Genomic DNA, 26,127 nt, shown 5'->3' on the forward strand with positions numbered 1-26,127 from the left:
AGGTGTCAATAATAAAAGCAAAATAAATTTTTAAATTATGCTGCAAAACACTGGGATATCACAAAGATATCTTTAAATAGAGTTCATCCCACTCAGAAAAATGACTATGGAACTTACCTTTGCACATTTGCTGGGGTTTGAGGACGTAGCCACAATTGCCATTAGCCTTGAATTTAGCTCGGTTTAATTGCATCATTCGTCCTTCAGACTGATAGTTCAGTGCCACTGTCCAAGTAGGAAATTTGAGAGAATTAGGCAGGATAGCAAAGCAGACTCAGAACACACAGAGCACCACTGTTTTCAGAGGCTTACGCACCAAGCTGGCATCCTGTGTTCCAGTATGGCAGAGGGTTAAAGTTACTGGAATCTATGCGGTAGGCAGAGGGGTAAATCCTTGTGAGTTGCTTTTGGTTATAAATCATGAATTGCTCTGATTTCTGCTGAACCACTTGATGTGCTCTTGTTTCACTGAAGGATAACACATTTCCTGTGGTGCCTAGCAGTTTGTAATAAAGAAAAAAGGAAAATGAGAACCTTTGCAAAGCAGCAACGGAAACACCCCCACCAGAGATTGTGTGATGTCATATACTATATACCAACAGCCAAAGGCAAAATGGAAGGGTATGTTCAACCTGTTAAATGAAAAATTTTAGACATATTAAATTGAACAGAGCTTAAGTGAGCAAGAAACAATTTGCAAATCAAGCTGCCCTCAAATCACAACAGATGTAGAGCATCTTCATCTCACCACATGGGCAGGTTACTGTTATAGTCAGAAAAAAGTGACATTCAGAAAACAAACCCTAAGTACAGACAGCCCAATTGTTTATTACTTGAACATGGTCTGAAGAGTTGGTTACTTGTGATTGGTTAAGATTCAACAACTTGGTACTCGTGTGGTATGTGTTACAAAAGTAGGTTACCTCTGTGTTATGTATCATATTTGGTTACAATTTATTATGTATAAAGAAATCTTTAGTTTGGACCAAACTTAAAATATACACCAAGACAGTTTTAGATCAAACAATTCCCTAAATCAAGGTAGAGATAACTTCTGGCCAAGAAAGAATCCCCAAAATTTCATTCTTAGAATTTTTTGCCAGGTTGAGGTCAAATCACAACTATGTAGTTGCTAAGACACCTTCCCATTTCTGGCTCCTATATTTTCCCCAGAATTCAATCATTCCACTAATTTGTGTCTATCTGGTTAGCATAGAAAATAGTAGAACTGTTATTTTCTAGGTTTATGACTCAAACAGAATACTTTTACCAAAGACATAGACAACTATGAATAAATAAAAGTATGTATAATAACTTATTATTGATAGCAGGAAGATAGCTATTGAAAATATTCATTTAAAAGGTATAGGTGTGAAACATATATTAACTAATAACATTTGGACTCTAATAAAGGAGAAAGACTTCAAAAAAGGAAAAATTGGGTTTTAAAGTTGATTTGAACGGAATTATGAAACCAATCAAAACTATGCAGAAGAAAGAAATAATAGAGGAAATATGTTCAAAATAACATTAAATAGAAATAAAGTTTCAGAAAAAAGGACAATTATCCATCCATCTAGGCTTATAAACTATGAGAAAAGCTGAGACATCTTAGTACAAAAAGCCTACACTTAGGGTTTCTGCTTGGAAAATCATAGTTGTCAAGGAAGCTGCAAGGTTAGGGATCACGAGGGAGCCTCCGAACACCTTACAGTCCACTGCTTTCTTGAATCCTACTTTTTGCACCATGTCAACAATGTCACTATCTTTGAACTGCTTCATCAAACAACCATATCCTATTCTCTAAATGACCATGCTTACTTCCTCTGGATTTGTCGGAAAAAATCAGCCCAGAAGAAGATTCAAACATGACTAGAGCTGCATTCTCACTCAGCCTGAACCCAAGCTGAGATATAGTTCAAAACCAAGATGGTGAACTGTAGTCTTGCTGAGCCAACTGGACCTGAGTCATATCTATACTGGACATGTTTAGTAGCACACATGGTCAGTCCCTCGGGGCTTTTGCTGTCCCCAGAGTTATACACCCTTAGATGGAGAATGCTAGCCAAAGCTAGGCATGGTGATGCAGACCTGTCATTCCAGCCCTGAGAGGTTAAGGGAGGAGGTCTCCAAATCCAAGCCCAACCCAATGACTCAGCAAGACCCTATCTCAAAACAAAGAAGGGGTGGGGGATGTAGCTCAGTGTGAAGGTTTTGGGGTTAATCACCAGTATCGTGCCCCCATCACCCACCAAAAAATAGTTGGCCAAATGATTCACAGTGCCACTTCTGAGCTGGAACTTGAAACAGTCAAAAATACAAAAGGAGAAAGCGAAATGATGCTTTAGTTTTAACCTGATAATTTCTCCAGTACAGACCCTTTAAAATACATACCAATAAATATTTTATTGACAGAATTTATTAACTTAGTTTATACATCTCAAGAAAACTAAAATTGAACTTATCTATAAATTTTAATAAGGAAAGTCTCAAACATAGGGAGAGATAATATAGTTTTTTTGACAAGTCAAATTTAGAACAAGTCACTCCATAATCAATACTTTTTTCTGTCCACATAAACATGTATACCATAGTATCCCTAAAATGACATTGCTTTTAAAGCACTTATGATTTATTGTACTAATGGTGTTATTTTAAGTTATGTATTCTTTCTCTACTTCTCCTTTGATGACTTAAAAAGACAAAAAGATCCAGTTGAAGTTTAAAATAATCAAGATTATGGTCTGTTAAGCTAGTGGGTTAACAGCTCTCAATGGTATGTATTAAAATATTTTCATTCTTTATGCCAAATCTACCTAAATTTCATTCAGCCACTCACTAAATTTATTTCTGAGCTGTGGACAGTAATTATAAAAATATAACTGCTGAGAATCTTAAGGTTATTCATATTCTCACATGTAGGTTGTAGGTTGTAAACTAACTGAAATTTTGTACACCTATCACTACTGGAAGAAAAAAATCAACACCAAGAGGAAGAAAGGAAATCTCTCTACAATTACAAAAAGATTCTCTTGGGCCTTGGCAGAGGACAAAGATCTGAACAGAATCCTGACTATTTGGGAGGATACACAACTCACCACAGTGTTGCTTCCTGTCACTGAGATGTGCTGAGAAACTTAGAGATTCTGTTTAATTTTATTTCTACGAAAATTAAAATGAGGTTGAAGCATCACATGACAATAGGTTATTTCAATAAGCATTTAGTAACTAAATAAAATAAAAGGGAAAAAGAGCAAGTAGCAGGAAAATCAAAGGTAAGAATGGCTGTGACCAGAATTTCTCAGCTCAGGGCAGCGACTGCAGCTGAAAAATAATGAGTCCTTACACTGAAATTTCTGCTCTTTTTTGTTAAATCTTAAATCTGTGGATTAAATTACTTTAATCAGTTTGCAAATAAAGGTAATTTCACTGCTTCCTTTCCTATATGTATCCTTTTTATTTTTCTCTTGTCTGTTTCCTCTGGCTAATGTTTCAAGTACTTAGTTGAATTAATATTGTGGTAATAGTAGGCATCCTCGTCTTGTTCTTGAGTTAGAGGAAATGCTTTCAGTTTCCCCCATTAATATGCTATTAGCTGTTGAGTTTGTCACAGCTCTTATCAAGTTTAGGTATGATTCTTCTGTATTTATTTTCTTCAGTGTTTTTATCATGAAGGGGCGTTGGATTTTTGTCAAAAGCCTGTTCTGCATGTTTTGGTAGAATCAGGTGTTTTTGTCCTTGCTTCTCGGGGTGGTACGTTATAGTTATTGGTTTATGTATGTTCAATCACCCTTGCACCTCTGGGATGAAACCCACTTGATCATGATGTATGATCCTTTTGATGATGCGTTTCATTTTATTTGCTAATATCTTCCAGAGGATTTTCACATTTATGTTCATTAAGGAGACTGGCCTGTAATTTTTTTTTTTTTCAGTTGAGCCTTTGGTTTTGGAGTCTGAATGATGCTGGCTTCCTGAAATAAGCTTAGTGGACAGGTTTTCAAAGCAGTTGTTAATGTTTTTTATTCTGGCAGTGTCCATAGTGATTTCAGCTTTTCCTTTCCTAGTTTCTGTGGGCTGAAGAGCGCTTCGAGCACTTTATTTTTGTTGTTGTTTGTTTGTTTGTTTGTTTTTGGGTTTTTTTGTCTTTTTCCTTTTTATCAGTACCGGGGATCGAACTCACGACTGCCTGCTTTGCAAGGCAGGCGCTTATGCCTCCGAGCTAATTCTCCAGCCCCTCACTTTCTGCTTGCCAGGTGGAATCGGGCAGCTCGGGAGTCACTGGGCGGGGCCAGATAGGCCCAAAGGGACTTCCCAGGGTGTTCGTGGGTGATGGGGGAGGACTGGGGCGGGCAGGGTGGGGGGGAATCTTACCAGTCTCCCAGCGAAGCGCCAAAGCTTCTGTGGGCTGGAGAGCACTGCCCGCACTTTCGGCTTGCCAGGCAAGATGCCAGCTTTTTCATTCCTAATTGCATTTCTTTTTTTGGTTAGATTGGCTGAGGCTTTGTCTAACGTATTTTTTAAAAAATACCTTTTAGATGTGATAATTCTTTGTATTGCTTTTATGGTCTTGTTTTCATTGATTTTTGCTCTGATCTTTATAATTTCTTTCTCTGTACTAGCTTTGTGCTTGGATTATTCTTGTTTTTCTAGGACCTTGAGGTGCACTGTCAGGTTATTTGGGCCTGCTCTGTTTTTGTAGACATTCACAGCTATAAACTTCCCTCACAGGACTGCTTTCACTGTATCCTATAAGTTCTAGTTTATTGTACTGGCATTATCATTTCATCCTACAAAGTGTCTTGTTCCATGATTCTTTTTTCTGTACCCCATTGTTTAGTTTCCATGTGTTTGTTTGTGTGTATATATATATATATATATATATATATATTTTTTTTTTTTTTTTTTTTTTTTTTTTTTTGAGACAAGGCCTTGCCACGAGTTCAAACCAGCCTTGAATTCACTGTCTAGCCCAGGCTGGGCTTACTCATTGTGATCCTCCTTCCTAGCCTCCCAAGTGCTAGGGTTAGAGGGATGTGCCACTATGCCCAGCATGTGTCTGTATAATTTCTGTTTTCTTTGGTAAGCCTGGCTGGTCTTGAACACCCAGAAATCCTCCTGCATCAGCCTCCCAAGTGCTGGGATTACAGGTGTGTACTAGCATACTAGCCTATCCTTTGATTTTTGGTCCATGAGTTTCTTTTTGGATTAAATGTGATTCTCTTATACAGAACGCCATTGGATTTTGTTTCTTGGTTCACTGTGCCAGTCTGTGTCCCTTGACTGGGGAATTGAAACCATTTACAATAATTGAGAGTTATAACTGATCGGTATTGACTTATTCCTTATTTTCCTTTTGCTGACTCCCTATCTTTCCCTTCTACTTAATTGCTTTCTCGAGTTGGTATATTTATTCTTTTTTTTTTCCTTAAGTTGGTATATTTATTCTATTAGACCTTTTGTCATTGCTAATTTCATTGTCTCTTGCTAGCATATACTTGAGAATTGTTTGGAGTGCTGGATTGTGGTCATAAATTTCTTTAGGTGGTGTTTATCATGAAAGTATTTTATTTTCCATTAATTTTGAAATATAGTTTTGCAGCATACATCAGCCTGGGTTGGAAATTGTTTTCTTTTGGGGCTTGAAACACTCTGCTGAAGCTCTCCTTGACTTGAGGTTTTGTGTTGAGAAGTCTGCTGTACTCCTAGTGGGTTTTCTTTTGTATGCAATCTTTTGTTTTTTTCTAATCTCTTTTAAGATTCTGCTGTTGTATTGGACTTCTGGGATTTTACTGTGATGTGCTTTCTGATGGTGGCTATGTGGAATTCTTTATGTCTCAGTTATCTATATGTTAGATACTTTTACCCTATTTGGTAAGTTTTTGATTATTATTTCAGTAAAAAGATTTTTCATGCCAAAATGAGAGAAAGAAAGAAGAAAGAATTTAATTAAAGTCAAAGCTTACAACGAGAAAGTCTGAGGCTTTCCAGAGTGTTATTTTAGCCAATGAATTTCTTTTTTTCTTCTCATCATTCAAACTTGGAAAGGCCATCTGTGACTGCTCTTTAAACCAGGACAAGCATTGGTAGACACTACTCTGATGCATTTGTCTTTTTATAATAATAAAATCCTCTTCCAGCCTGTAGGACATATCTCTGGCCTTAAGGCAATCAGGCAATCACCATGACCAAGACCTCCCTCCATGTGAGCTGAGAATTCTATCAGCAATCATTTCCTGACACTCGGATGGATTCTACACACCCCTACAAATATGCAGTGATAATCGGATTAACAAAAATTATTAATGATTGACAAAGAGAGGTCAAGAAAGTTTACTCAAAAAGGGGGGAAAACATTCGGTCCATACCATCATCCACGATGTCCTGGGCTGCCACAGAGTTAGTGTACACAACCAGATCAGAGAGCTCTCGGCAAAGCTTCATGGTTTTCCTCCGGCGGCCCAACCTGTGAAGCACACATCCAGAGTTCATGGCATTTTAGAGTTGGAAGAGGATGGAACTTTTGGTAGTCTTCCCTTATATCTAAGATAACAAATAAATGATCTGCCCTGGGTCTTAATGGAGCCGGGACAGACCCGGGCATGATTAGCTTAGTACTCTTTCCATCATGTCGCCCTTCTCATGTAGTCTGAGTCCCTGCTCTACCAGGAGTCACAGTTACCCTCACGCACTTTTAAGTTCCACTGTGAAGGGCTGGATTCCCACTGTCACTCAACCAGGGAGAAATATCAGAGAGCAGAACCTACACTAAAAACAATTAGAAACATGCATGATGGGTCACAAGAATTTTATACCCAAAGAAAATGTATCAGTTTCCACAGTGAATATATCTTAAAGTTGTGATTGCAAGTGTTTTTATTTTCTTTTTTATACTTGTGCTGTATTCCCAACTTTCTTAAAATGGAGATGCATTACATTAGCTAATACTTCTTGCTCTGATATTGTGTATGTTCTCTCCTACACTCCTAAGTTCACTTCTACAATATTACAAATTCTGCCATTTCTCCTTATAACATTACAGTCCCCCACAGACTATCACTTTCCCTCACGTGCACATCTTCTCCAGTGTGAAAATATCTCATTTTTTAAAAACTCCAGTCTTCACTGATAAACCAATACAAAGGCCAATAAGTAAAAGAAAATTGTTTAATATTATTAGTCATTAGGGGAATGCAAATCCAAACTCTAATGAGACAGCATGTCATAGCCCAGGCTGGCCATGACCAAACTGCAGATAATAAAGAGTATTATCAAGAATAAGAAGAAACTGGAACTCTCACACATGGGTAGAAAGTATAAAATGGCACAACTGCTCTGAAAAAAAAAAAAGGCAGTTTCTCTAAAAGTTACCTCATTTCCCAGCAATTCCACTTCAATATACCCAGAGGAATAAAAAAACATACATCCACATAAAAGCTTATACAACAATGTTCATAGCAGTATTGTTCTCTCTCGTTCTCTCTCTCTCTCTCTCTCTCTCTCTCTCTCTCTCTTTCTCTCTCTCTCTCTCTCATAACAGGAATTGAACTCATGATCTCATACTTGCTAGGCAGGCACTGTGCCTCAGAACTACACCCCTGGCCCAGCAGCATTGTTCTTAATACACAAAAAGTGCAAACATCCTAACATCCTTCAGCTAACGAACAGCTATATAAATGCAATATATCCATACATTGGATTATTCAGCAATAAAAGGAAATGAAATGCTGATAAATGCAACAATACAGATGAATCTTGAGAGGGTTAGATTAAGTGAAAAAAGATACTGGCAAATCCACAGAGACAGTGGTGCCCTGAGACGGAGAAAGGGTTAGGGGACTGCTAATAGGTACTGATTTCCTTCTAGAGGTGATGAAAGTGTCAGATAGTGGTAATAGAGAAACTATTTGCTCAATGAAAGCATGAGTACCTATTGGAGATAAAACAGTAAACAAATTAGGCAAAATCCCCACCATAATGGTATTTAAAAAGAATTAAGGACAAAATGTACTAACAGTTCATTTTGCTAAGAAAGGAAGCATGAAAACAGACATGTATAAAAATCAGTTGAAACCCAAACATGGTGGTGCATGCTTGTAACCCCAGAACTCCGGGAGGCTGAAGCATGAGCATTCCAAGTTCAAGCCCAGCCCTGGCAACATAGCAAGACATTGTTTCAAAATAAAAAATTAAAAAAGGGCTGGGCTCAGTGCAAAAGCCCTGGGTTCCTTTCCCAGTACTCTAATGAACAAACAAACATCATTGGGAAGAAAGAATGCTTGTTCACTCTTTATTATATAAGAAGTTCTAGAGCCATTGGTGAGAACTCAGTTTTGTGGAGGCTAAAAATTACAAAGCAATGTGAAGTCATGCTTAAAAATTAAAGGTAAAATCCCAAAATACCAATACAAGATTCTGCATGAAGTTAGCTCTTTTTGGTCGTCATCCTAGGAGAAGACTGAGTGAGTGAAGACCCAAAGGACACCATCATAGATGTCCAGGCTCTAGTAGCTGCTATGGAAAATCTATAACTGACTCAGGAGCAGCATGCAACACGATTTCATGTCACAGCTGCAGTGACGCCTTATTTGAATATGTTCCAACTAAGGTGGCTTTCCATACTCTCCTCCCCTGGCTGTCTGTCTCAGTCCTACACTGGCTTAAAAACATGTATAGTAGCAGTCTTCTGGAAGATGATTATATTTTTCCTTTTTCTGTACTGTAGTTAACGGTATACAACCACATATATCTACTCTGCTCCTGTTAATTAGCTACTATATTATGCATAAATATGCCTTTGGATTTCAAATATAAAGTATAACTGAACATTGAAGGCTAATTCCTACAGGATGCCTACTTTTCAAATTTCACTTAACTTCATCTTTCAAAAAAGACATACAGACATGTAAATGTTCCTTTATCTATAATGTCATTTACATTTCTTTATGAGATTTACAGTATAAACTGCCAGAAAATCGTATATCAGATTATGTGTCACAGTTTAGGCTCTGCAAATGTGATCATTATTTATTTGCTTATTTATATATTAGTACACGTTTATAACACGTAATGATTACTTTCATCGTGGGGAGTTGGTACCCATACGTAACTCATCTTAACTCTTTTTACTGGTCTTTCCTCTCTCTAATTCCCTCCCTCTATCTCTTGGTCCCTTTCTCAATTTTACAAATCATCACAAAAACTGCTGATACCAAAAAATATGTTTTGAAGCACTTATTTAATTGGGTTGGGGCTCATATGCTAATTAGTTTAATTTCTTTAATTCTTATAATGATCCTAAGAAGTACATAGAAAAAAGGAGCTTAACTTGCTCCGTGTTAAGGTTAGTAAGTAGAAGGATAAAACTCTGAAATCTGGCTGATTGCAATTCCCTGGCTCCTAATGCGCGCTTAGCACTTAGCTTTCCCTTTAGTCTTTGCTGTCCGTTATCTCTGCATTCACGTGGCCCCTCTTTCTTCTCTGAATGTTAAGTTTTACTTGGCAACTGCTACAGCTAGCATTTATTAAGGGTCTCATTGTGTGCTAGGCACAGTGCTAAATTCCCTACGGAGATTGTTTCATAGCTAATCTTCAAGTTTCACTTGGGGACCCTACCTTGTGATTCACACGACTAAAACAGCCAGCATGACAGGAATGGAGAGGTCCAGAGAGCCTGAGAAAGAACCATAGAGATGCTCTCCTACCTGCACAGCTGGCCACTCTCCTTGCCAGGATTCTGCTGTGCGTCTTCCTCGTCATCAGCACTGCAGGATTTAGAACGTGACTTTGTGGTTTTCTGCAGGAAAGATCGCAGTCAACATGATAAACTCATCATCATATCAGGTATATCCACAGCATTCAGTGGACTAACATGAAGGGGGAAAATTTGACCAAATATAGCAGCTTGCTTTACCATTAAATAACAAACATGTTTATGGTCACACTTTCATTAAAATATTAATAGCAAATTTAAGGTTTCATGATCAGAACCTAATTTCTAAGCTATAAAAATTGAATTCTTAGAAAAACTTTACTAGTCATGCATGTTGAAAGTCTTTGCAAGAGTAAAGGTCAAAGTTGTAGGATCTAATTAAACAATTATAAGGGGGAAATGTCCTTTTGTATAGGAATATCACTGTTGATTTATGAATAATAAAAGGCAGATTTGTTCTTATTTTAATTTAAAAATATCTACCATTCCCATCTTTGATCAGTATGCACTCAAATAACCATTTAAATCAAACTGCTCTTTTGAGATTATGATCCATTTTTATTCCCTGTTGGGGATAATGAAAATCGATAGCCACAGGACTAAAGCTAATAAGCCTGTTAACTTAACTACACAGGTTAGCTGTTACACACAAAATCTTTTTGGCATGATGTGGTTTCATCTCCACCAGGTCAGAGGTTGCCCCAATATTTAGGCAGCACAAAACAATATAAATGATGGGGAGGGACTCCAGTAGTTACAGAAAACATTGCCACCAAAAATACAGCTTCTACCAACAAAACTCAGATCTTGAGACAGAGTTCCCAGACATCTGAGGAGTGTGGCTTAGGGAAAGAAAAAAAGAAACTCTTATTCCCATAGTACCATGTGATCGTATGAACTTCTAGATGTTCTCAAACACAACGACAACGACAACAACAACAAAAGTAAACTGTGTCTTGGGAATAAACAGACTTAACTCCCTGGTAGACTAACAGCAAAGTGCTAGCGTAGTCTGGACCCTCTCCACAATTGTTTGTGCCCTGGGAACCTCAGCACACACGGTATGGGAGCCCAGGTCCAACCCCTATTCCAGCTCGGCCTTTCCCTAGGCTGCAAGTTGGCTGACTTCTTCTGCATCCTACCGAGCTTTTTAAGTGGTGACAACATCTACTTCAACAAATTATCACTGCGACAGTTCGATGAGATGACATAGAAAGTCATTTGATAATCTACATGATATTACTTTCCAAAGTAAAGTATCAGTGTTTATTAAAATAATATATAAATTTATAGACAGCTGTTTATTCTTATGACTGGAGGCTTCTGTTTCAAAATCAGAAGCATTTTGGTCCCAACATGATACTATGAGTGGCAAATTCCACTTGTTAGGGTATTTTGTTTTGTGACAAGTCGGAGTGATAGCACACACTAAAAACATGGCATAAAATTACTATCTATATATATATACAAATATATTACACATGAATTTCATGGTTAGACTTGGGTCTCACCCCTAAAATATCTTATTATATATACACAAAATTTAAAAATAATGTCTCAAAATTTAAAAATAATTTAAAACGTTCTAGCTCCAAGCATTTCAGATAAGGATATCCAATTTGTACGTAGTAATTTGAGGTATCAAAATAAATTTATCATTTGTTTTAGATAGTGCTGAGGATTGAACTCAGGGCTTTGTGCATGCTAGGTTATCACTCCGCCACTGAGCTACATACCTAACCCAAAAATCTTTTTAAAGTTCACTTTTTATTATAAAATATAAAAAACGAATTATCAGTGACAGATACCATTTGGAGAAGTGATGTAATTTCTGCACATACAGTTTTGACACATCACATCATGGTGATTGTAACATAAAATTGGTTTTATTTCATTTTTTATTTTTAATGTTTTGTATGTTTGATCTTCAGGTAGATCATCTTTTAATGGTAGCCCATTAAAATGGTAGCCCATCTTTTAATGGTAGCCCCCGGATGAATCATGGTTTACATTAGCAGTCCTTAGCATACATATTTTGTTTGTTTTCAATTATTTATTGTCATGACTAATTTTCCCAGACTATTAATAAGTTATCTCCCCGATAAGTGTGAAATTTCGAACACAACATCCCTTACAACCGGAGAAATAGTATCACAAGAACCTCATGCATAATGTAAAGTTCATCATCCAATAACTCATTTCTTGCAAAAATTTTTATATTTTTATTGAAAATATTTGAACACCTATACCAGTCATACATCTACAAAACAACAACTTTCACAAAGCAAAGCCACCCAAATGAGGAGATGGAATATAGTCTGTCCCCAAGAAGCCCTGATTTTCCCATTCTTCATGGTTGCCTTCCCCCTAAAAGTAACATCTAACCTAAAGAGTTTTTGTGAAAGTTCTTTTTTTTCATAGATTTTTTTGGGAGTCAATTGGTTTTAAATTTCATGTAAATGGAATCAAACTATATATATACTTCCTTGATTCTGAGTTATTTTGTTCAACATTATAACAAGCATCATGTTACTATATATAGTTGCAGTTGTTGTCCTTTCCATGACTGTTAAATATCCTCTTCTGTGACTATCTCACAACTTTAGATGGACAATTGGCCTATTTTTACTAATGTTATTACAAATAATGTCACTATAAAAGTTGTTGCTTTTATCATTTGACAGAACTCTCACGGTGGGACTGCTATGTTGTGATACATAGCACAGCTTAAAACATCCTGAGAAACAGTGTGCCACAGTGCTTTCACAAATGCACACACCCGTGAGCAGAGACGAGGTCAAGGGCCTCAACACACTCACTAATATGGTTTTTGTAGTCTTTTATGCTACCTGTTGTGGTGAGTGTGGGCCTCACCACTGACACATGCATCTCCCACATGGCTGAGAAGGGTAAGTCCATCTCTTTAGGAATTTGAATATAGCCTTTCATGAAGTACCCACTGAAGCCTTTTATCCATTTTTTAGAAATTACATTGTTTGTCTTTTTATGGATTTGGAGAAACTACATATTCAGGATAGAAATACTTTCCTGAATAGCATATTTAATAATATTATTTCCTAGTATACAATTTGCTTTTTGATACTTTGAATAAATAGAAGTTCTTATGGTTTAAAGTAGTTTAAATTTCAATCTTTATATTTTTTAAAGTTCTGTTTAAGAAATCTTCAGCTGTACCAAGGTCACCAACTGTTCTCCTGTTACCTTTCAGAATCCTTAAATTAACTAGATTACCACTCTACATATTTATCACTCAATTCATACCTTGTGTTTTCCAAAGTTGGTCATGAGGGATCGTCCATGTGATTTCTTTTCACTTTCCTTCATGTCTGGAGTCTGAGTAAATAAAGGCATCAATATAAGTACTTCCCCTCTTTTGATTTTTCTTATCTCTGGTGAGCAGGCAGAGGTACCTTCCTCCTCTTTACCCTGCTCACTTCCTCTTCTGCCACCCCCTTTAGGTGTACAGAAAAGGATGCCTGGCTCCAGCCAGGACAGAGCTGCTGCTGCCCACCTCTTCCCAAGGCTGAGGCCACAGGCTCTGAGCAAGCCCTGGCCTGCTGTCCATTACAGTGCCTGGTCACCAGTGCTTGTCCCACAACGTAGGATGTGTGCTTTTCAATGTACTAAGACGATAAATCATTTTCAGTTACAAAGAGATTTAATTCTGGGAACATGACACAGACACTAAAAAACAATTTTGTTGAATAAAACAAACATTGAATACTTGCCATTTACGACTTTAAAACATTAAAAATAAATAAAACCCAAGCCTGTCTGTGAGGTAAAAAGGCAGTTGTTGTATGTTTAAACCACAGCAAAATTTATCTATGCATTGAAATAATTCCCTCACTGGTGATCACTATGAAATGGTAGTATTGTGTTCTCTGATGTTTTCCTCAGTTCATTTTCCAGTTTAAAGGTAATGAGCCAGTTGTCCTTGCTTGAGTCTAAACCTCATTAGTGTATAAAAAATCACTTTAAAAGGGTATAGAAACCTATCTAGAAACATATCAGACAGTTTATTGTTAATGATATGGTCCATGAGGAGGCCAGTTAGCCCTAATCATCTAGAACTCCAGCTAAACAGAGAAGAAACAAAGATAATCACATGAATGGAGTGAACACGAGTTAACAAAACTGGGGAAGGGCACCAGCTACATCCATACACACTGAACAAAGTTCAGTTCTCGGGAAGAAAGTGAGAAGAATATGAGAACTGTTTGGGGAAAGGGTAATCTAAAAAACACTGATGGAGCAAGGGTGATGTTGATTAGGTGATGCTTGGCTTATGTATGTTCATTGCCTTTGAAGACCAAATAATGCTGATGAGTAACTTCATAATCTCTGAAATTAAGACCATAAGAACATATGGCCATAAAACAGATACTTCTTTTCAAGTTAGGAGACCCAATTCTGCCTCTACATAGCTACATATTCTTTGGTGAATTGCTTCTTTTGACTTCAATTTTCTTATCCACGAATTGGATAAATTGAACAAGTATGTGACTTCCTTTCTACCTCTAATATTTCATTCATTCATAGAAGGACTATGGCTTTTATTATTTAAAATGGGATATTTTTAAATGTGAAATGGGTACTTTTATAAATTACAACAGGAAAACAAGTATAAAGCAGGACTATCAAATTGACATATTGTCAAATTGAAATATAGTGTCACTCACTTTAATAGGCACTGACTATATCTGAGGATACTGCTAAGTGCATTATATATTCTCATTTAATTTATATAATCATTTCTGGAGAGAAGAATCATTAAAATCTCAATTTCACAGAAAATAAAAAATAAAGTGTTGTGAAGTTAGATGAAATGCCTAAAGCTACAAACTAATTGGTAATGAAATCAGAGATTCTATCTGGCTCCAAATCTTTCTGATTTCCTCTTGCCCCAACTTCTTCTACCCCATGCCTCATCTTTACACAGGAGACAGATAACTACAAATGTCCAGGTCCAACTGTGATCTCTCCCTAAACATCAGCGCTGTGTCTTTCATTGATGTCATGGAAATGACACTGCCATAGGAATTTGACGAGTGTACAAGGGCAGAGCAAACAAGAGAACTATGAGCTCCACTATCACGGGTTACAGTCTAGTGGGGAGGAAAATCTCAGCACTGCAAGACAGTAAAAGCTGCAGAGGAAAGCTCAGGGCACCATGAAATGGCCAACTTAAGAATTGCGGAGGACTTCTAAGAGGACTGGTACAAATGCGGAAGCCTACAGATAACTGGATACGATCTATGCAAACTGAGGAAGAGGAAGTGTGTTTCAGCTAAGGAAACCGCAAATAAAAAGGCCAAGTAGTTGGAGCATGATGCCCTTGTAGGAAATGAAGGAGGTGGGTGCCACTTGTTTGTATTTACACATGGCCACCAGTGAGAGAGTCAAGGTCACAAACACATGCTAATTAAACAGCATGGGACAGGGACTGAAAAGAGAACTTTATGGTCTACATCTTTGAATTTGACTTTAGCCTATAAACTATGAGAAGTTTTTAAATAGCTAAAACAAGAGAATGACAGAACAGATGCACATTTTTGAACTACCACTATCGTATGGTAGTGGTATAAACAAGGGGGGGGGGGTGAGGAGTAGGCCCAGCATATTGAGAGTTGGAAGAGCTGAGTTAGGGCTCCTTATGGTAACCCAGCAGCAGGAGTTCAGATATTAAAAAGGAGCATACTCAAGAACTCCTTCTTATGTGTATCTCAGCTCTTCCAGGAGGGAGGAAGGAGGGTTTCATTATTATTCTTTAGGGCTCTCCAGGAAAAAGACAGTACAAGTAGAACTCAATCCTGCATTGCTGAATTCTAATCCAACAAGGGAAGAGCTAAAGTGACGCTGCCCTCGGCCACACTCAGCTCATTCTCAGCCTGAGACTTGAGTACACATATTCTACCTGGCACAGATATACTCGCCTTGATAGTAACTTACCTTACTAGCCTGCAAACATAATCCATATTTTGAAAAGTAACGTAGCAGTGTTCAAAACCTCAATACTCTACATCCTACTTTATTAAAATCACAGGCTCCCTTTATTTTATACTAATATAAGTACATACTTTTTGTAACCCAGATTTAAGACAAAACAAAAATAAAAGCATACAGGTTTTGTTTTACCATATCTCTGAAATTTGAGGTTGCTCACCATTTTACCTGATAATAAAATTACCCAGATATTTTCAATGAATAGCAAAAGGAAAGTGAGCTCAATTTGTTTTATCCTAACAATAAAGACCTGTGGCTGCTTACCGACAGGAACGATCTAGTATGGAGCAGCCTTCTCCAGAAGCATGTGGAGAAACAACCGGCCCAAGTCAGCCCAGGAGATTCACTAAGCAGAAGCAGAGGAAACCAGGGCAGCCTAACTGAATGCGACTTTACAGGATCTGCACGATATCTTGTTTCCTAGAAGGAGAGCAGGTTGCTTCTACTTTTCATTGCAATTTTAAGAAAGTCCAAAATTGTATTAAATTTTAAGAAAATCTAAAATTATATTGAAATTTAATAAGCTCCAAAATTACTGAGAAGTCCATAATACTACAACTGACCTTTTGATTTCTTCTTTAATACTCTATTGGCTTTTTTTTTTTGTACCAAGGATTGAACTCAGGACCTCATAATTGATTTCTTCTTTAATACTCTATTGGCTTTTTTTTTTTGTACCAAGGATTGAACTCAGGACCTCATACTTGTCAAGTAGGTGCTAAAGCTGCTGAGTTAAATCCTCAGTCTTTTTCTTGTACTATAAGATGAAATTACATATATTACAAGATGAAATTACCCTGGCACCAGCTCCAGGGGTAAATTTTCACTGGTACTAACAATACACTCGTTCTATACACTTGTGAAATTTATTTCAGGGAGAACAGTTACCCATGATTACCTTAGGGGTTGATTTATGAGCAAAGTTTCTAGTCAGGGCTAAGCATGGATTCTTTTTTATTAGTTGAGGGCAAATACACTATCTCATTGTCTGCTCATAGGACTGTCAACTATTGAGAAGAAAAATTAGAAAGAAAAAGTCTCTAATGTTAAGTTCACCCTGTAGATTAAGCCCATTCTGAAGCCTGATTGTCAAGTAAACTTGCCAGCTACCTAATCCAAAATATTTCTTCACTAAGCAATTCTAAATTAGGATTTCTATGTTTGAAACTAACTAGTTCTGAGGAACAGCTTAATGGTTGATTGGCACCAACCAATGCCAAGATATGATCTTTCTACCAAGAGTCTTGGTCTCTGGATGACAGACAATAACATCAAAGCAGGTTGCTATTAGCCATGCCAGTATCCACAAGGGTCTACTGTTATACAGAATAAGTGCTCTCAATATTCTACAATGATAACATTTAAAAATCCACTATCCCTCTTCCTTGGCCATTTGTGACACTTTTTTTTAGGAACCACAGTTAAAATCTCATCAAGAACCCCAAACATTGGTTCATTCTGGAAAATTTATGATCTTCCTAAGCTATGTACACTAAACTAAACCAGGAAAATAAGAGTTATTGAGACTGACTCATTCGTATCTTCAGAAATCTCCAGACGAGACGAAAAGACAGATTGAACAAATAATTGCAAGTATACAGAAAAATCCTCAGAAAACAGAAGACATGTCAGGTCACTGTGGACGGTGTAAAGGGAACAGCTAACGGAATTCAAAGATCCAGGCAGGACTCTTTGAAGACATTACATTGAAGCTGGAATTTCAAAGACTAGGGATTTGGCTAGAGAAGACACAGGAATGGAGTGTTCCAGGCAGAGGGAACAGACCGTGAGGAAGATCACGGTGTACGAAGATAACTGCGGCTGGAATGACAGTGGGGATAGTAGGACACGGAGACTGAGGGGAGCTGAGAGTGGAGAGAGAGGCAAAGATGGTCTTTTGCAGGTCCTTGGAAGTTTTGTTAAAAAGTTTACAATCTACCCAAAATTTTCTTCAGAAGCCACCGAAGAGTTTTGAACAGTGGAATGACAACCAGATTCTTAGTTTTTTAAAGAAAAATTGTGCTGATTTCCAAATACAGCTTAGACTGAAACAGGGGAAAGAGTAGATGTTTGTCTAGATTAGGATACAACTACGGGGAAGAAAAATGAAGAGAGAGGAGATGTACTTGGAAGGCGAAATCAGCAAGTCATGGAGGTTGCATCACGTGGAGAGGGAAGCAGGTGAAGTACACGGTGGGCTCGAGGCTCTTCTCTCACCTGAGCCCAGACACACTGGGCTTCATCCTGAAAGTCCCATTGGAGCAGTTTTCATGTCATTTTATCCCCCACCTACTGACTTGTAACTGTTTTTCCTGTCATTTTGGTAAGATATTTTCATTATAATAGCAATATAATGATAGAAATAAAAAAGTTAGAGAAGCATATTTACAAGTGACAAAAAGTTACAAAATATGAGGAAATTTTCATTTCCTTGTGCATGAATGAGCAGAGGAGGGAACTGTGTACCTGCTTCAGGTGTGCGTTTAAGCCTTCGTGTGTAGCCTTCAGGAGTGCTCGCACTGTGAAACTGTCAGGATCTTCTTTGTCTCGAATTTGAGATTCTTTTAATAGTGACTCCAGTTTTTTCCTTATGAAAGATTCTATCTGATGCTCAGTCGTCCCGTTATTCTGCAAAGAAGTAATGCAAATGATTCCTGTGAGAAACACACAATCAGGGAGAACACACCCTTTGATCAAGTCCCCTCCCATATTCATTGTACCATTTGTTCCTTGCCCCAATAAATCCAACAATGATTACTATTTATTAAGACCTCACTGTCTCCCAGCTGCTCTTCATGTGACCATTTTGTATTCCAAGAACCTTATAAAGTCTCATTAGGTTTCTGTTTCAGTGATGTAGAATCTGTAGATTAGAGAGATGCGTGAGTTGCTTGAGGTTATAAAGCTAATGAGTAAAGGAGACAGGATTCAAACTCAAGACTCCATGCCCAACCACTATGCTGCTTCATGCTTTCAACAGAGAAAAGGCCAGGGAAATTTTCTGGAGACTTAGGTCTCCTACCTGTAGTAGGTAAATTTGAGCAAAATATTCTATTTTTAAGAATTACTTCCTTTACTGAGGAGACAATCCAGAGCTGAGAATTATTCTGACATAAAGTTTCTGTTGTAGCTCCAATCCTATTACACAAGACAGAACACACTATTGACGTGTTATGATTTGTCATAGTAATTACTTGAATAGCACAACTCATTTCAAGGGTTTTGGACAACAAAACTATACCTATATCCAGATGATGATCATGTAATATTTAGGGAATTGGGGAACATAATTTCCTGGAAGCCTTGTTTAGCATAGCTGTTAGCCACATCACTCTGCTGAAACTAGTGGGCCTGGCTCTGGTACTGTGCCTCTGCTTTTCAATTGCTTCTACCTCTCCCCACATCCAGCTTCTCCACAAACTCTCCAACCTCTTACAAAAGACCAACACATCCAGCATGGAAACTTTAAGGCAAGGCCATTCAAAATTCAAAATAAATTCAAAATTTATTACTGAGAGGCCACTATATTTTAAAACTGCAGTCAAAAGTATTCCTTGCCTCATGCACTACAGAATAGACATTGTCTTGGGAGGCAAATAAATAGCATTAATTTCCCTGTACGTCTCTATCTGAGCTCTTGGGAGACCAGGTACATAATCTGAAAGGAATTTTTCCCCCCTGGGAAGCAGGTTTCATCAGTGGGCTTAAAATATTCAGTAAACTATGTCATAAACAAATATGCAGTCATCTGGTCTTTCTTCTTCCATTTATAAAGTACAGGCAGAATAGATACACAGTAGTATACTTCTCAAGGGTCCCAGGATTTGAGACTGACAACTGAGCACTGACTTTAGTATCAAGTCTCCAGCTGCAGTAGATCTGAGTTAGTTCTAACACGGAGTCCCCTGTCTTGCAAGCCAGGCACTGATACTTCCTCTCAGCTGTAAGCCCTAGACGGTGTCTTCTTTTTTCAATTTTTAAATTTTATTGGTATATTTTAGATACACATAATGCTAACATTCAGAGGAATTTGTACAAGTACACGATATATTTTGCTTCTTACTTTTTTCTGATTCTCCTTCCCTCTTCTCAACTCCTCTTCACGTCCTTATATATAAAAGCTTTGTTTCCAATTTTTCCCCTTCCATTCTCTTTCATTTTCTTGTACCTTCCATCATTTCCCTCTTACCCCTCCTTTGTTCTGTTTTCTGTTTGAAAATTTTCTTCACATTTCCAAATATCTATTATATATTTTGGTCTTTATTTACACTTTTAGTTTCTTGCACCAGAAAAATCATGCAATATTTATTTCACGTAAGAGTACTGCCTCAGGGGCTGGGGATTTACCTCAGTGGCATAAGCACCTGCCTTGCAAGCAGGCAGTCATGAGTTTGATCCCTGGTACCGACAAAAGGTTAAAAAAAAAAAAAGAGTACTGTCTCAAGTTGCATCCATTTAGCTAAAAATGTCTCAAGCTTTTCTTTCTTTATGGCTGAATAATACTCCACTGTATAAAAAACCCACATCTTCTTTCTGCATTCATCAGTTGGACCGTTTCCCAAATTTACCTAACACAAACTGTGCCACTATAAACACAGGTATGCAAGTGTCGTTGTGCTATGATGCTTTCACTTCTTTCAGAAAGATACCAAGAATGGGAATAGTGGGGTCAAATGCAACTTCTAGTTTTAGTTTTTTGATGTATCTCCATACTTATTTCCTCAGTGTCTGCACCCTTGATTTCCAATTTCATTGTACTACAATCTGATAATATGCTTGGGACCACTTGAGTTCCCTTGCACTTACTTACACATGTTCAGTGAGCTAGCAGGTGGTCTACTTTGGATGAAGTCCATGTGCAGCTGAGAAGAATGCGTTTTCTGTTGTTGTGGGGTGCTACACTCTGTAACACATCTACTAAGTTCATTTTTTCAAAGACTTGGTTCAGCTCTGATATTTCTTTGTTGATTTTTTGACTAGCTGATTTGTCTATTTGTGACAGAGGGATTTTAAGGTTCCCCATTACAATTATATCAGTTCTTCTTTGATTTTTTTAATGTCTATTAATATTCACTTTATATAGTTGGGTGTGCTAGTATTTTGTGCATATATATTTATGATTGTGCTATCTTGGATTTTTCCCTTAACAAGTGTGTAGTGACTTCTGTCTCTTTTTATCAGTCTTGACTTGAAGCTCACTTTGCCTGCAACTAGAATAGTTATTACTGCTTTTTTCTGGGTTCCCATTGCACAGAGTATTTATTTTTCATCTTTTGACTTTCAGTCTATGCATTTCTTTTTGAGTTAAGTGCATTTCTTGTATGCAGAATATTGTTGGATCTTGATTCTTGATCCATTCTGAAATCTGTTTCTTTTGATTGGTGAAATGAGATCATTTACATTTGTTGTTCTAACTGATGTGTGTTGACCTATCTTTGTCATATTATTTTCCTGTTGTTGGTTCCCTGTCTTTTCTCTCTGTTGAGTTCCTTGCTGTGCCTGATGGATTTATTCTATTGGGGTTCATGGAATTGCTGTCCTCATTGTCTTTTTCTGGTGTATCCTTCAGAACTTTTTGGAATGCCGCTTGGGTGGTCATAAATTTCTTTGGGTGATCTGTGCCATGTAACTATCTTATTTCTCCGTCAATCTTGAGAGATAATTTTGCAGGGTACATTAATCTGGAGGTTGTTGTCTTTTAGGGCTTGAAATGCTTCAGTTCTCCTTGACTTGAGGTTTTATTTGAGAAGTCTGCTGTGATTCTGATGGGTTTTCCATTATAGGTGATTAGTTTCTTTTCTCTAACATATTTTAGTATTCTGCTCTTGTGCTGAATTTCTGGAAGCTTGAGTCTGTTTTTTTTTTTTAACTTTTTTTTGTCTTTTTCTTTTTTCTCGGTACCAGGGATCGAACTCACGACTGCCTGCTTGCAAGGTAGGCGCTTATGCCATTGAGCTAAATCCCCAGCCCCGGAATCTTGATTCTTATAGCCCTTGGTTGAGTTTTTTTCAGATAATGGCCAGGTAGTGTTCTGCATGCCTCACTCATCTATGTGTCAAATTCTTTTTCCCTTTGTGGGAAGTTTTTTGTCATTATTTCTGTATCAAGGTTTTTATGTCATTTGTGCTATTTTCTGAGTTTTCATTGATTCCAATCAATCTTACTATATTTTTTAATTTTATTTTGAAAGTATACAACAGAACAAGTCAGAATAAAGGCAACTAAGATCGTACAGTGAAATTGGTACAGAACTTCACAGCAGGTTACTGTGATAATAGTAATAGGTATCACAGTATATTTTGTTATCTTTATAATAGTTGTTCTTTCAATCCCGTATATCAAAATGAGATGAAATATAGAATACTATAGAACTTGTCAAAACAGAATATTGAATAGAGCAGTACCATTAATCAGAAAAGAGCAAAACAGTAGTAAAAATATTTGCCTTCAAAGAAATGGTAGAAGGAAGTCCCCCTTATTTGCTATGGTCAACCTCCCAAGAGATGCTCAGATTTCTGGTTCCCATTTGCTAATGGGCGGGGGAGGGAGGGGAGAAGAAGGATAGGGGAAGTGGGATATTTGACTCTAGACCATGTAGCAGTAGGTTCACTATTGCTTAGCAGGGAGGCAGGATGGTCATTTGTTTTCACAGCGTCCTCAGTTTCAACATGGCGTGGATCTCAGGAGCTGCTGCTGGTTCTCCCCCTGGAAGGGCTGCAGTCAGCCAGACCACCACCGCTTACCAGGGAGGGGAGGTGCTTGCTTGGCTTCCCAGAGTCCTCAGTTCCAACATGGCGTGGATCTCAGGAAACACTGCTATTTCTCCCCCTGGAAGGGCTGCAGTCACCAATCTTATTCTTTTTTGCATCATCTAGCAGCTGTTGGTTTGGTTTTTCATGGTCTTTTGCTCTTTTAAAGAAAACTTCTTTTTTTTTGATTGGTAACTGTAATTCTGTCTTCTGTATCTGATGTTTTGTTCTCATAGTGGTTCATTCTGCTACATATGCTTTCAATGGAATTTTAAATCTATATATCTGTTTGAATCTGTTTCAAGGATTCTATTTTCTTTTCTATGTTGGGTTTTCACGGTTTCTATCATTTTCCTATGATCTTCTATTTTTTTTCTCCTGCGTCTGTTTTAGAGTCACTAATCATGTCTTTCATTGTGGTCACTATCTCTGTAGTTATCCAACTAATTGTTATTTCTGACTTTTTTCTTCTAGAGCCTCATTCATCTGCATTGTTACTTTTGCTGTTACCACTTCATAGATTCCAGGTGAGTGGCTTTCAAATTGGTCCACCTCATTGTCCCTGGGTTTGCCTTTGGTGAGCAGGAAGTATGAAGTTGTCTCTTGCTCCTATGTCTTCTGATTTATTTTTCTTTCTTTCTTTTTTTTTTTTTTTTTTTTTTTTTTTTTGGTACCGGGGATTGAACTCACAACCTCACACTGCCAGGCAGGTTCTTGTGCCACTGAGTTAAATCCCTGGCCCTGATTTTCTATTTTTTTCTTTTCCTAGGTTGATGCTTATAAATTGTTAATGGCAGGTAGCATTATTGCTAGTATTTACAACCCTTAGGAAATGACTACTTCTCAGAGATGTCTCGTAGGTATAGCTGGCTTTTGGGTTTTGAGTTTTCTACAAGGTCCTACCTCTTCAATTTATTGGATATGAGATATTCTGCCTATTTGACCTAGCCCCTTGTTCTTTGGCACTGGCCTATAGTATTGTTTATGGCCCTCAGGCAACCTCTATCTAGGCATACCAGGAAGGACAATTATGTCAACTTGGATAAAAGAGTACAATCAGTAATAACAACAGTAGTAGCCTAGAAAATGACAAACTATGGTGACTATTGATTTGCACCTTTAAATATGTGAACTAGATTTCTGGTTAAATAACAAATTCTAAAACAAACCAGAAAATGACATATGGTAAATATACCCTCAATATGGCAATTTTATTCTCAGAGGAGAAAATTTAAAAGGGGTTACAGAGAAAAACAAGAGAAAGAGATTACAAGCAAGGCTAGATGACAAAGAAAGATTATAGGAACTTTGGGAAACTGTTGAAGACAGAAGGAAAAAAGAGAAGAAAGAAATAAAAACAACAACAGAACAAAACAACAGTAACAAAACTTGAAACTATGTTCAAACTCATAAAGACAAAAACAATCAAGAATAAAGAAAAAGCAAAAAAAAAAAAGCAAAAAAAGAGGTCCACTTCAGGGCACATCTCTGCTGTCACTGGCAGACAGAGTAAGTAGACAGAGTCCAGATTCATGCCGGTTAGTCCCAGCAAACCAGCAGCAGATTTACAGTGAGATAGTGAATAACCCCAGCAAATCTGCACCTTAAATTCCATTGCAGTTCAGGCTGATTTCTGGTTGTAAGACTGGAACCGCAGTTGTTCAGCCTGTATTTCTGTGTGGCCACCAGCTTGAACTTTGTTCCTCTAGCTCCTGTGAAGTTGAATTCATCTATGCCTCACCCTGATACTGGAAGCCACTAGATTCAGCCAACACACAGCTGCTGTGAGTTCTGAACTAAGATGGCCCCTCTCCAAAATGGCCACTAGTCCATTGTTCGCTCTGTGGGACATATGAATCAGTATAATTCACCAGCCATTGCAGTCCATTGCATCCTATGCTGTGTGCCACTGGTGCATTTCTCTGTGGAGCCTCTGGGGTCATTAATAGTCACCACGCTCTGCAGATTTGAGCCGTCCCTCCCTGGCAGCAAGCCAGGGCTCAGGGAGAAAGTATCACGTGCCTCCTCCTTCTTCTGTGTTGAGGTTCCTCTCTTAATTCTCCCTGTGGGCTTCAATTCTTGCTTCAGATCCTTGCTGAGTCGCAGAGACCCACTCTTCTTTTTCTCCTATAGCTCAGCATCTGGACACCAAATCTCAAGAGAGGCTGTTTCTCTGCTGTTCACCTCTCTACCATCTTCCCAAAAGTCTAAATAGTATCTTCTTCCAATATCATCACGTTTGTTGAATGTAGCCACCCCCATCAAATATCTTCGCTAAATCTTCTGAACAACTTGTAGTTTCCACATCAACACTGCCACTTATCTGGCCCTTGTAGGTTATGGGAGTGACTTTTTTTTTAAACCTCATCCACCAACCTATGCTTCAAACTTTTCTTCTGCAGCTTCTTCCTGATCTCAGCCTTCCCAAAACCAGAGACTTAGGGCCTTGCTGTGAATTGCTTTCACCCTATTAGCTCTCCACATGCTTTCCTTATTAGCTTAGAATTTAAAGTTAGAGATATGTAACTCTTTCTTTCACTTGAACACTTATGGGCCATTGAGGATGCAATTTTAATATTATGTCTCATGCAATAGAGACCCAGGGAGAGGGAGAAAGCTGGGAACTGCCAAGCGGCAGGTTACTTGTAAATACACATTTATCCATTAAGTTTACAATCTTACTTGAAAGAAGTTTGCAAGCCTCCAAAATAATTAGAATAGTAATGGCAAAGATCACTGATCACATAGCAGATCTAGCAGTGAGGAAAAGTTAGAAATTTTGCAATAGCTAAAAAAGTGTGATTTAGAAACATTAAAAGTATATTGGAAAAAAATAAGTTTGACAGACTTGTTGAAAGCAGGATTGTCACAAAACCTTCAATTTGTAAACAAACAAACAAACAAACCCCAGTATCTGTGAAGTGCAATAAATCACAGTATAATAAAACAAGGTATTCCTGTTTAGAAAAAGCAACTAAGGGGCTGGGGATTTAGCTCAGCGGCATTAAGCACCTGCCTTGCAAGCCCATGGTCGTGAGTTCGATCCTCAGTACCGATGATAAAAAGAAAAAGCAACTAACACTGTGTGCTGCTGTCTCACAAGGCACTGTCCCATGACGATGGTTCATCTGAACCCCCAGCACCCTGTAAGGTAAGTACTAGGGTTAGCCCAGTCTCACCAGCAATGGCTTGGAGGCAGAAGGGTTGAGCAACTCATCCAAGTTCACATGGTGAATTGCAGCTGAAACCTAACACTTCCTGCTCAAAACTGTACCTATTTCATGACACAATGCTGCAGCCTTCCCTTTTATAGTGTTACAGGAAAAGATGGATTCTTGAGTAAAACTGATTTTGAGCAGGCTAATGTTTTAACATATGTGCTGCCAAAACCAACACAAGCCAATGTTTTAAACAAAAGCATTATTTCTAGGAAACAATCCACAATCTCTTTAGGGAAAGCAGTCAGAAGTTTTGACTTAAGGCTAGAAGCAGGCCCAAGAAAAAGAGCTGTGGGCCTTTAAACCCCTGTGCATTTGATCCAATGACCCAGTCTGCTGGGCAGTGTGTTTGTTGTGAGGACAAAAAAGAGAAGCTTGCCATCACACACGGCTAGCCTGATGCCACGGAATGCTCCGAACG

The 26,127-nt window shown here is 37.9% G+C and overlaps 1 protein-coding gene across 8 annotated transcripts in view; it reads right to left on the reverse strand.

Moving 5' to 3' along the window:
* Plch1 (phospholipase C eta 1) overlaps positions 1–26,127 on the reverse strand; it is a 267,872-nt gene that overhangs the window by 14,992 nt on the left and 226,753 nt on the right. For all 8 annotated transcript variants that reach the window (XM_063249222.1, XM_063249225.1, XM_063249223.1 and 5 more), the window contains 6 exons: positions 18,206–18,367; positions 12,995–13,066; positions 9,705–9,796; positions 6,369–6,466; positions 317–496; positions 118–225 (listed from right to left, as the gene is read on the reverse strand). In XM_063249222.1, coding sequence (XP_063105292.1) covers positions 118–225; positions 317–496; positions 6,369–6,466; positions 9,705–9,796; positions 12,995–13,066; positions 18,206–18,367 — 712 coding nt within the window. The remainder of the gene's footprint in view (positions 1–117; positions 226–316; positions 497–6,368; positions 6,467–9,704; positions 9,797–12,994; positions 13,067–18,205; positions 18,368–26,127) is intronic.

Source organism: Cavia porcellus, unplaced genomic scaffold, assembly GCF_034190915.1.
Source record: "Cavia porcellus strain 051 isolate PalLab524CR breed Dunkin Hartley unplaced genomic scaffold, mCavPor4.1 scaffold_5, whole genome shotgun sequence".
NCBI lineage: Eukaryota > Metazoa > Chordata > Mammalia > Rodentia > Caviidae > Cavia > Cavia porcellus.